We start from the raw sequence: 12,040 nt of genomic DNA on the forward strand, positions 1-12,040 counted from the left end.
TTAAATCTATATCCCAAATTAAAAAACAAAACAAACAAACAAATAAAAACAGTAAGAGGACCAAAAAATGCCACCATTGCCAAACAAAGTAAAAAGCAGTTAGAGGCAAAAATCCTTTAAAAATTGGAAGTCCTACTAAGGAAAATAGAAAGGAGCATAAACTCTGGCAAATCAAGTGTACAAGCATAATTAGTCAGGCCAAAAAACAATCTGAAGAGCAACTAGCCAAATACTCAAACTAACAGCAAAACTTTTTTTAAGTACATCAGAAGCAGGAAGCTTGCCAAACAATCAGTGGGGACACTGGAAGATCAAGGTGCTAAAGGAGGATCCAAGGAAGATAAGACCATTGCAGAGAAACTAAATTAATTCTTTGCATCAGTCTTCACTGCAGAGGATGTGAGGGAGGTTCCCACACATGAGCTATTCTTTTTAGGTGACAAATCTGAGGAACTGTCCCAGACTGAGGTGTCAAGAGAGGAGGCTTTGGAACAAATTGGTAAGTTAAATAGGAATCAGTCACCAGGACCAGATGGTATTCACCCAAGAGTTCAAAAGAAACTCAAGTATAAAACTGCAGAATTATTAAGTGTGGTCCCTATCATTTAAATCAGATTCTGTACCAGATGACTGGAGAATAACTGTGACACCATTTTTTAAAAAAAGGCTCCAAAGGTGATCCTGGCAATTTCAGGTCTGTAAGCCAAACTTCAGTATCAAGTAAATTGGTTGAAACTACAGTAAAGAACAGAATTATCAGACACACAGATGAACATGATTTGTTGGGGTACGAGTCAACATGGCTTTTGGAAAGGGAAATCATGCCTCACCAATCTATTAGAGTTCTTTGAGGGTGCCAACAAACATGTGGATATGGGTAATCCAGTGGATATAGTGTACTTGGACTTTCAGAAAGCCTTTGAAGAGGTCCCTCATCAAAGGCTCTTAAGCAAAGTAAGCAGTCATGGGATAAGAGGGAAGGTCCTCTCATGGATAAATAACTGGTTAAAAGACAGGAAACAAAGGGTAGGAATAAATGGTCAGTTTTCAGAATGGAGAGAGGTAAATAGTGGCTTCTCCCAGGGATCTATATTGGGATTAGTGCTGTTCAACATATTCATAAATGATCTGGAAAAAGGGTAAACAGTGAGGTGGAAAAATTTGCAGATGATACAAAATTACTCAAGATTGCTCTCTGCTTTGGATTTAGCTAAGAGTTACGAAGGGATCTCAAAAGACTGGGCAACAGAATGGTAGATGAAATTCAAAATGTTGATAAATGCAAAGTAATGCACAATGGAAAAAACATGATCCCATTTATACATACAAAATGATGAGATCTAAATTAGCTGTTACTACTCAGGAAATAAAATCTTGTAGTCATTGTGGATAGTTCTCTGAAAACATCTGCTCAATATGCAGTGGCAGCCAAAAGAGCTAAACAAATAAGAAAGTGTTATTTACTCCTTCACTTAACATAAGAACCAGGGGTCAGCCATGAAATTAATAGGCAGCAGGTTTAAAACAAACAAAAGGAAGTATTTCTTCACACAATGCACAGTCAACTTGTGGAACTTGTTGCAGGGGATGTTGTGAAGGCCAAAACTATAATGGGGTTCAAAAAAGTATTAGATAAATTCAATGCCTATTAGCTAAAATGTCAGGGATGCCACCCCATGCTCCAGGTGTCCATAGCCTCTGACTGCCAGAAGTGAGGAGTGGATGACAGGGGATGTATCACTCGATGATTGCGTGTTCTGTTCATTCCCTCTGAAGCACCTGGCACTGGCCACTTGCAAAAGACTGGATAGATACTCGGCTAGATGGACCATTGGTCTGATACAGTATGGCCGTTCTTATGTTCAAATTTAGGTACACTTGGGTATCGTGCAATATTGGTGAATATGTTAATTTCACAGCAAGAATGAACAAAATTAATCTCTATTGGGAGCCTACCAATGCCATTGGAGTTAATGTATTTATCCAATATTTGCAGTTAAACTAAATACTTCTATTTCACTGACTTGTCAGTGTCAAAGAAGAGATACTTGTCAGTGTCAAAGAAGGGAACACTGGAAGGAGACCTTATATACGTTCAAATACCTATATTTTAAGTTTATCAACATTTTTCCTTTTAGAAGTTATCATTTCACAATGTCACCATTTGTCTTTCTTGCAGAAAATATACAAAATAACGAAATCAGAACTTATCAGGTAATTAATGAATTAATTCAATTGATTTTAAAATAGTCTTTTCAAATCTACTTATTGGTAATTTAAATGTCTATATGTTCTAAGATTTAGGATTTTTTTTAAAAAGTATTTTGTTCTGCTTACAAAAGCTTTATAATTTTATTATTATTATTATTAAATAGGTCCTATTTGGAGAGCATATTTATACTTTGTGTACAGACTTATCTTCAGCATTTACCAGGGGTCTAATGCAAGTAGAATCATAGAATCATTGATTATTAGGGTTGGAAGGGACCTCAGGAGGCCATCTAGTCCAACCCGCTGCTCAAAGCGGGGCCAATCCCCAACTAAATCCCCAAATGGCCCCCTCAAGGATTGAACTCACAACCCTAGGTTTAGCAGGCCAATGCTCAAACCACTAAGACATCTTAAGATCAAAATCTATTGTCTAAACATAATGAAGAACTGATATAATAAAGTATATTATCTTGTTATAAAAAGTTAGTTTATGAAGATAATCAAATGTCAATAAATAGAAGTAATTGCCTGGTTCCAAATGTTATTACACACTTAAGGCCAAATTCAGCCCTCAGATACAAACATCAACTTTCACTAATCTAGAATTGAACTGCAGTAATATCTGAGGGTAGAATTAGCCCTGCCTTTCTAAACACAGGTCTGGTTTCTTTCTTGGGCAGTAATATCTTACCCTTCTTTGCCAATCTCTCCAACTTTCAGTGCTTCACCAAGAGGCTCTTTACCAAGTTTGGTCAAATTCATTTTGGTCTCGAGGGTCATTAGAAAAGACCCGTTGTAGGACATTTCCAAATCAATCCAAAGCCCTAGAATTGTTAATAAAAAAAATAATTTTTTTATAACGTGACATTGCAACTTAGAGTAACTTACACAATCATTTTATACTAAAGTGATGTCAAGCTAGAAATAATTTTAGAACAAAAGCGTTCATATGGTTACTAATATGACCAGAGATTTTTGAAAATGGAAAATATTTTAAAAATATCTTACTTTCTAACCACTTGTGCTGTTTACTTTCACATTTCACTCAGCTTGGACAGTGCAGGTAACGAAGATGTGTCAGTTACGCTATGTGGCGAGCCCACACTACCACAATGCCATTATGGTTCAACTTCCAAAACTTTGGGGCATTGTTTTAACATTAAATTAAATTGTTTGAATCCCTGGACTAGTTGATATCTCTTTAAACATTATATCCCAAGGCTACCAAATTAAGACTTGTCAAAACCCTTCTGCTGTCAGCCATGACTTGTTGAGGTAATATATGAATGCTCAATCACTTTTAACTCAAATTTAACTTTTTCCTGAGGTCTAACTCCAAATATATCACTCATGAAAGTTGCTGTATAAGTGTAATGTTTAACTTGCACTTTCAATCATCTGACTGTAATTCACTTTGTACAGGTGGCCTCTTACCACAGTGACCAAGAAAATTTCTGGAGACTTGGATATGTGTGCCGATCCCTTATCAGTGACACATCCTTGCTCCTAAATGCAACTGTTAGACATGGTGCTGTTTCTCCTCCTGTGAGGCATGAAGTGATCATCAAATATGAAGAGCTATAGGTCACCTGTGATATGGAAAGTAGAGATACACAGGTGCCACTGAACATGCTACAGAGAAATGCTCCATTTTCACAAATGAGGAACTCTAGGACATGAACAAAAACTGCCGCCCCATCATAAAAACATTTAGAAAAATTTTGCAACTCAACATTTATTCTGAACTCCAACTGCAGTGGAATCCCTGACAGCTAGGGGTACAGTCCCCATCTGGTCAGCTTCACGCAGCAGCCTCATTTCCTGTACCAGAGGCCCATTATTCTTGGGAACATGAGGAGCCATTGGGTGGTCAGAGGCATGAAACCTCCAATGTGATCTGGAGTTTCACTGGAATAAAGTTCAGTACCACCCCACCCCACCCCGGGAAAGAAGCGGATGGAGAATCTCCTGGATGGAGCCTGACATACTCTTTTGAGGCACTAAACAGCTAGCAATTCAGGGAAGACTAGCTTCAAGTTATGTGCATGTATAACTTCCAGTAGTCCACATTCCTGCTGTACCCCCACTTTAGTGGTTTGATAAAATACCAAAACAATTAAATTACTAGTGAAGTTCTAGTTCTATTGTGGCGCTCAGGAATCTATACAATATCATCATAATCAACATTAAATAATTAAACTGCCTATAGACAATCACTCCCTCTACTGGCTCTATAGGGTCACAATCCTTCCTAAGCCACTGTAAAAAATGAGGGGGGAAGACCCTCTGATACATCCTCCGCAAGGGAAGGAGAGTGCCATACCTTCTTGAATGGCAAAATAGAGCCCCTTAGAGAAGGTATCAAACAGTCTCATATTGCATGATCTTACCCAAACAATCCTTGATATGACTTCTAAATATTCACATTAAGGCTTCATAATACAAAAAAGAATTCTTCTTTGAACGGCTTTATTTCCTCTATTGATTTACTTTATGTGAATAATAATGAACACTTTCCTGCTGCAGTGCTCTAATGCACTGAAGACCAATATGAATATAATTCAAGTATTTAAGAAAAAAAGTAAAAACCGCTCTCTTAAAATTCAAACCTATGTTTTCAGAAGTGATTAGTGATTTTAGGTGTCCAATTTGAGACACCTTAAAAAGCCCCAATATACAGAGGGCAGGTGCTCAACACTCCGAAAAATCAGGCCCCTTTTAAGTGTCAAGTTGGGCAACCAAAATTGATCCACTGAGAACACTAGTTACTTTTGAAAATTTAGGCCTATGTGAATGCAAAGTATCTATGGTTCTCTTTTCTGCAAACACACATAAGCAAAACTGAAATGCCATATACCACGAATTCCAGGATGCAGGCCACCCAGTATACCAAGTCTGCTATCATCATACAGTTATAAATAATTCTGAAGGCAAATTGTCTTTAGTCTCCTCATTTACTAATATAAAACTTCTCTACAATTCAGATGAATGTGAGTTGACTGTTTCACATTATGTTTCTAAACAAGGAAACAAATGCCAATTTATGCAGAATTTCCCTCTCTGCTTTCTGCTGGTGAAATTAAAGATGGCATTGGGAACCAGATATCACAGGTCTGAACAGCTGAGACCAACTCTTTTTGTAATCTGTGAGTCAGCATGCTCCAAACTTCAATGATGTTTTAACAATAGATTAAATTAAGATAAGGAAACAATTCAATCAGATTACTGAGAGAAAGGATGTTCTCGTCTACTCAGGGTGACTGGTTTGTTAGTATTTAAAAAAAAAAAAAAAAAAGATAGCCGCCTCCCCTCCCGCTCCCACACATCATGGTACAATTTAGTCATCAAGTTGTCGGTGGCCTAACCTTGATGAAGATACAGTAACACCACAGCACATCTTATCAAGTTATGGTTATATTAACACAAGCACTGTTTAAATTAAAAAGCTGCTTTCTCTGTCAAGGTCCGTAATTGCTCAAATGATGAAAGCCACATGAGCAGAATGTCTGTTTCTTGAAGTCAAGCATTAGTGGAAATTTGTTGTTTGTGAGGCTCTGAAAGAGTTCTTCAAATATTGTACATCACTGCATTTTTAAGACCCAAAGCAGACTAAATGAAGTAGCCTCAAACAGCATAAAACCACAACATTTAATTCAGAACTGCAATTTTGATTAAGAAAGTTGTCTAAATTACCTTTATGCTAAGGAACTTACTGATAAGTTCACATTGCTTATGCAAAAATAAAAATAATTTTCCAATGATTGTTGTCATATTGTTGACATATATCCCCTTAAAAATTAGAGCCAAAAGAGAATTAAACTAAGGTTATTGCAGTGGCTGCATGTTTATTACTAGAATTAATAAAATGCAGGAACTAAAAGATCACGTAATTGGACAACGTGACTGCAATTACAAGGATTATGAATCCTACCACAAACACTTGTCTGCTGTAACTAGTCTGTAAACAAGAAACCGAAAGGATTAGTTTTACTGAATGGTAGTGTTGTTGTAACTACAAAAGTAAACCAAAACACACAGCAATCTCATAAAACTTGTCTCCTGACTTTTAAATGTGATACATTTATTACAAAGATAAGAACATAGAACTGAAGTACTAAGTCAGAACTGGCAGCCAAAACAGATTCTTAATAATTCAAACATGCATTTCCAGAATAAAAATTCTTAGAAACCAATTTAAAAAGTTGTTGAATCTCACTATCAGTGAATCTGTCTACAAAATCTTAGAATAAATAAAGCTTAATATACTGGAGCAGTTAATGCAGTTTTACTGGTTTTTAATCAAGGTTGCGTGTAATATTTTTTTTTATCTGTTCAGTTATTTCTGTTAAAAGTCACAGTAATGCTGATGGGTTTTGTATACTAACTGCTTTCAGCTTCCCGACATGGGCATCATTTCAGAAAAAATTTGATGGTGGGAGAATGAGGACAAAATGGTGTCAGCATATAGAACATTATATTATATTCTGTAAAGTTGGCGGGGGATTAGAAGACATAATGGAACATATACACCTGTGAAATGTCTGGAGGGGGGAAGGAAACCAAGGTCATGGGGGGGGGGGGGGAATTCCCCTTCCCCGCCCTTGCTCTACAGTAAATAATGCTCTTGCTTGCACATACTGGGGATAAACCTGCCACTTGTGGAGACCAGTATCAGCAGAGTGCAATTTTCATTGCACAAAATATAAAGCTTATTGCCAATAAACTTTTATGAGAGTTCTTTGCATCTTTAGTGGAGAGGACAGGCAAAAGTCTGCCACTAGACTGGATAGCTAGGTCACAACATGTTTTGCAGTCTAAGTTCTTCCCTAATTTATATGTGCGTCCCACATTGAAATCAATGGAATTACAAAAGGAGTAATTCAAGATAGAACTACTAGAGATCCAAGTATACAGTCTGCCTTCTACATGTGGAATAGAATTGATGATAAAAGTATTTAAAGTAACGTTACTTTAAAAACAGGATTTTTTTAAATACACAAAAACAGTTCAGTGAAAAATGTCAAAAGTTTATGCAGAGTGTTCTTAAACAATACCCAACCATCATTCAGTTTTCTGATTACATTTTCCACCCAGCTGATCTGTAGCCATCCTACTTCTTAAGTCAATAATAGTATTTTGACTGCAAAAGGCTGATACTTGTACGCATGATTTCTGACCATGGTATAATCATTGATTCTGATGCTATTTCAACTGCTATAAAACCAAAACTATAAACAGAATTATGCAAGTCTCTGGTACCAAAGAAGAATACAAGAAGCAACATGTCCATCATAAGCAACTACTGCTGGGCGTGTCTTAGTAGGGCACATCTAAAATTGCTTCACTTCTAATGAAGAATCAATGCTAGAGGGTTCCCCAGGGCTTTATTAGTGACATAAGCAGAAAAGCAAAGGAGCTAGTAATGTCAACCTATTTCTGTCAAAAGACATGCCAGATAGAAATGCCTAACTAAGCAGACAAAAAAAAATAGTAATAGAAACTACTGCAAATGGGAAACCAGAGATAATTACCACCAATAAGTGTGGCTTAATTTTGATGGAAAAATATCAGACCATAAAGTTGTCTACTAAATTCACTTCTTTCAAAGTATTTTCAAGTTTAAAAAAAAATAAGATCCCATAACTGGGGAAAAACTACTAAAAAACAATTGAGAACTTAATCAGCAATATTACTTTTTAACAGAAATAGGATCACAGATGAATTGTAACTAGGGAACAAGCAATATGTTCCAATCCCCAGATAATCTGGGATGCAATAAAGTATTTCCCCTATTGAAATTCTATTTCCATCAGGAAAAAAAAGTTCAATTTCCAACAGTAGTGAAATTATTTGCAGTCTTAGAACAAAAACTAAGTTAAATGAAAAAATGGACTTTATTAAAACTCTATCTGGTGCACTCACAGTGTGCAAGGTGTTTTACAGGCAAGTTTCCAGCCCCCAAAAGAGTTTACAATACAGGAAGATGATGCACAGATAGATGATGGTGTTTGGATGCAACAAACTGCGGTGATTCAATGGTGGTGATTAGTATGTTTCTAGATAGCTCCATGATAGATTTTAGAAAATCTTAAAACTAAACAAAACTATTTTGCTCACACTTCTGAGAGGGACATTAGAGCTTATAGGCCTTCTTGTGTCCTTCATTGATTTGAGAAAACAGAATTTTTAGTGTCATCCATAAAGTGTGTGTGTGTATGGCATTAACCAAAAGTGTTACAATTTTCAGTGAGTGTCAATTATTGCAAAACTTGGTCTGACATCATAGAGTTTGCACTAAGTTAATTCGATTAATATATCGGACTCTCAGCCCTTTAAGAAGATGATGCAAGATGATCTTGTATATTGCACCCAAGCACTTCAGACAGTAACTATCAGGTATGAAACTGATGAAACAACTTTACATAGAAGCTAGGCAAAGAAATATAAAAGAGTTGAATAGAGGAGTCTATCAGATGTTAAAAAGTTCTGACTTTACATCATTTTTATGTGGCGCCAAGGAATCCTAGCCTAGAGACAGAGTTAATTATTTCCAAAGTTTACAAATAGAATCTGCATCAACTTAGTCAACTGGCAAAAATGCTTTTTCAAAGATCCTAGTCCTTTTGATGAAGGGAGAGCTTGTTGGTTATTCTGTTTTTTCCAAATGATTAAGCTACACCTTCACCAGTTATCTTACTGCACTGGAATAAAACTCATCTTCAAGCTCAAATTAAAAAATGATGGGTCTTGGTCAAATAAACAGCTATTTACTTTGAGACTAAGGAGATGCACTCAGTTGTGTATGCTCACATCATGACTTCCAAGTTTCCTAGAATAGAACAAGTGTATTGACTTTTAGCAAATCCCTGAAGCACAGTCCCCAACTTGAGAGCACCCCAAATCTCATATCAGAAGGTAAACATAAATGTTTCTAAGGCCTTGCCAGAACATGAAGTTATATCACTTTAACTCTACTAATAGAATTCAAAAGTGGTAGAACTGCCCTAGTGTGGATGCAGTTATACTGGTACAAAAGTATTAGTATACACTGGTATAGCTTATTTATGTAAATTTAGTGGAATAAGCTATACACCAGAATAACTGCATCCATACTAGGGGCAGTTGTACTAATTTAATTATGTTGGTGAAAAGTCACACCTCTAACCAAAATAGTTAAACTGGTACAAAACCAGTGTGTAGACAGGACCTAAAGTTCTGCTGGGCAGACTGTGATAATCTGGATATGATGTTAAGTAAATGCAGCTAAACACAGCATCAACACCACAGGTCTCCAGCTCCGGTGAGCCATCATCACCTGATCTTTGCAAACAAATGAGAGGAACTAAGATTTAAAAAGACAGAAAATACCCACTCTGGTCAGCAATTCATCAGCTAGTTTAGTACTGAAATTTCCCCTAAGAAGCACTGGAAAAGAGACCTGGTGGCTTATGCACGAGTGTGTATGTTTCACCATCCTTGTGTTCTGAGAAAATATCATTGTTGTTATCTTTATTTAATGTTTATTCCTGGTAAGGGACACTGGTAGAAAGGTCGGTTAGTCAGGAGTATTTCCCTAAAGTTCTGCTTAATGGAAACTATTTAGTACTTACTTTCATCCCATGACTTCAGTGTACGTCAAACATTACATAAGCCTTTAATGCTTTTGTGAGGGATTATACTCGTTTCACAGATTGAGAAACTGAGGCATAGAGCATGTACACAACTTTCCTAAGGCACACAGCAAGTCAGCAGGAGAGCCTGAATCTAGTCACATGTTCTACTCTGCCGGTGGATCTAACTAATAATTCTTGTCAAGAGAATTTTCATTAGTCTTGAGCAAAATTATCTTTGGGACTATAAATTAATTTGACTGAACACCTGTGCACTTTCTTGAGTACAGAAGCTGGATACAATCCTACTCTGTTTGAATACACTCTATTGAGAAGTTTGTAGAAATAAATGGAGTTTAACATTTTGCTGACTCAGTCTCTGTGACTTAGAAGCTCTATAATGTTCTCCAAAGTCCCCACAACTGAGGCAATTTAAAATCCATGCTGACTCACACTATGATTAGTCAGGGTATGGTTAGCGTCCAGACATAGGTTACTGAGTGCTAGCTTGAGCAAGTTCTTATTCTGACATCTTTGCTGCTCAACTATCTGAAAGTCACTCATTAAAGCCATTTTCCCATCTAAGTTATGAAGCAGCTGTGGAGGGATGGTAAACAGGCTCCCTCAAGGGAGCATTTCCCCATAGACCAATTAGAGCCTTCTAAATTCTGGGTCAAATAAGCCCTTGTAGATCAACTAGATCCTTCAAAAACATTTCCAACAAGTCACCATCAAAATTAAAACAGGGAAGAGAAGAGGTGGAATTTAAAAAGAAAAGGTTTGCTAAAGGAGACAGCTGAAAATCATGACCTATGGCTACAATGAAAATCTAGTTCCTATCTAACTAACTGTTTCATCTATCAGAATAGATTTCTATGTTAATGGGGGGGAGGGCGTGAAAGGGGGAAGACCTACCTTCCCCCGCCCCTTTAAGTGTACATCAAATACTTCTAAAAACACAGACTTTTTTCAAGCTATAACACTGTCAATCTTTGAACTTTTTTCCAAAAAAGGATGTTTAAGCTATTCTTCATCTGAGTGGACTGACAAAAGATCCTGCATCTTTATGAAAATACCAAGGTGACAGAAGTCACAGCCATGACAAATGCCTTGTTTTGGGGATACGTTATGCCAGAAAGAACCCCAATTGAATTTCAGCTCCTAGGGCTTGCAGTAAGAAAGTCATCACTTCACAAGTTATCACCTTTGACATTGAAAGACCAGCACAAAACCCCACAATGCTATTTTACAAAGTCTCTTTTCAGAGCTGAGCCAATGTTTGTTTTCTGGTTTATTAGTTATCGTATTTTGCTGAATCATTGTTTACATAGAGCAAGGCTGCAGCTCTTGAACAGAAGTCAGATCTGGGTTTGCTATAGTACAGACACAATTCTTCTCTGGGCATGAAGAAAAGATGCTGGATCCTTTACTACTTTGTACTTCCTCAAATTTTACTTTACTTTTATAATTCTGTGAATTTAGTGGTTTTCAGTTGGGAAGAGGATATCATTTCCTTATATTCATCCTGCTGCTCACCTATACAAGTTATAACATTGGTGCCAGGCATTCAGTACCTTGCATAGCCAATCTCTACGGCCTTCATTTAGCACTCCTCTCTCAAGCAAAACTCATACTGAAATCCATGGGCCAAATTCTGCTCTCAGCAGTTCCACAGGGTAGAACTGGAAAAAGGGGGAAGTCAGCTTTTCATCAGAGTAAGTTTTGCTAAAGAGAACCCTCAAAGTGGGCTGCTTTTCCCAGGTTTACCAGATACCAGCTTCCTACACCAGTCTACATCTTCTATACAACTTTTCAGGCATACAGCATATTCGGAGTGCTAAAGACACTTTATAATAACTGCAATCTGAACGTCAACAGCTTTACAAATCCGTTCTTAATAATGGTACGGTAGGGGCACTCAAATAGTTTAAGCCGAGATCTTGTGCTTTGTTTAGAAAAAGGTTTTGCCAGACATAAGAGAAACCTTTGTGGGGTGTTTCTGTTTGTGTTTTTTTTAATATTTCAGTAGAAATAGTTTAGGCTGCAGACACTAGGAACGTTTATATCTATCTATCATAGTACTGAACAACAACAGGCAATGATAAATAAAAATGGTGTATAAGCACAAGTGAAGCTAATTATGTGTCTAAACTAAATGAAATGGAAAAATTAAACAAGTCACAAATAGTAAAGTGTAACTACATGGTTAGTTTAAAAAA

General features: G+C 36.8%; 1 protein-coding gene across 2 annotated transcripts in view; it reads right to left on the bottom strand.

Annotated features, from left to right (window-relative positions):
• The window catches only part of TEX2 (testis expressed 2), a 110,171-nt gene that overhangs the window by 16,376 nt on the left and 81,755 nt on the right, over positions 1–12,040 (bottom strand). For both annotated transcript variants that reach the window (XM_044981571.1, XM_044981570.1), the window contains exon 8: positions 2,903–3,035. In XM_044981571.1, the coding sequence (XP_044837506.1) occupies positions 2,903–3,035 (133 nt within the window). The remainder of the gene's footprint in view (positions 1–2,902; positions 3,036–12,040) is intronic.

This window comes from Mauremys mutica, chromosome 12 (assembly GCF_020497125.1).
Source record: "Mauremys mutica isolate MM-2020 ecotype Southern chromosome 12, ASM2049712v1, whole genome shotgun sequence".
NCBI lineage: Eukaryota > Metazoa > Chordata > Testudines > Geoemydidae > Mauremys > Mauremys mutica.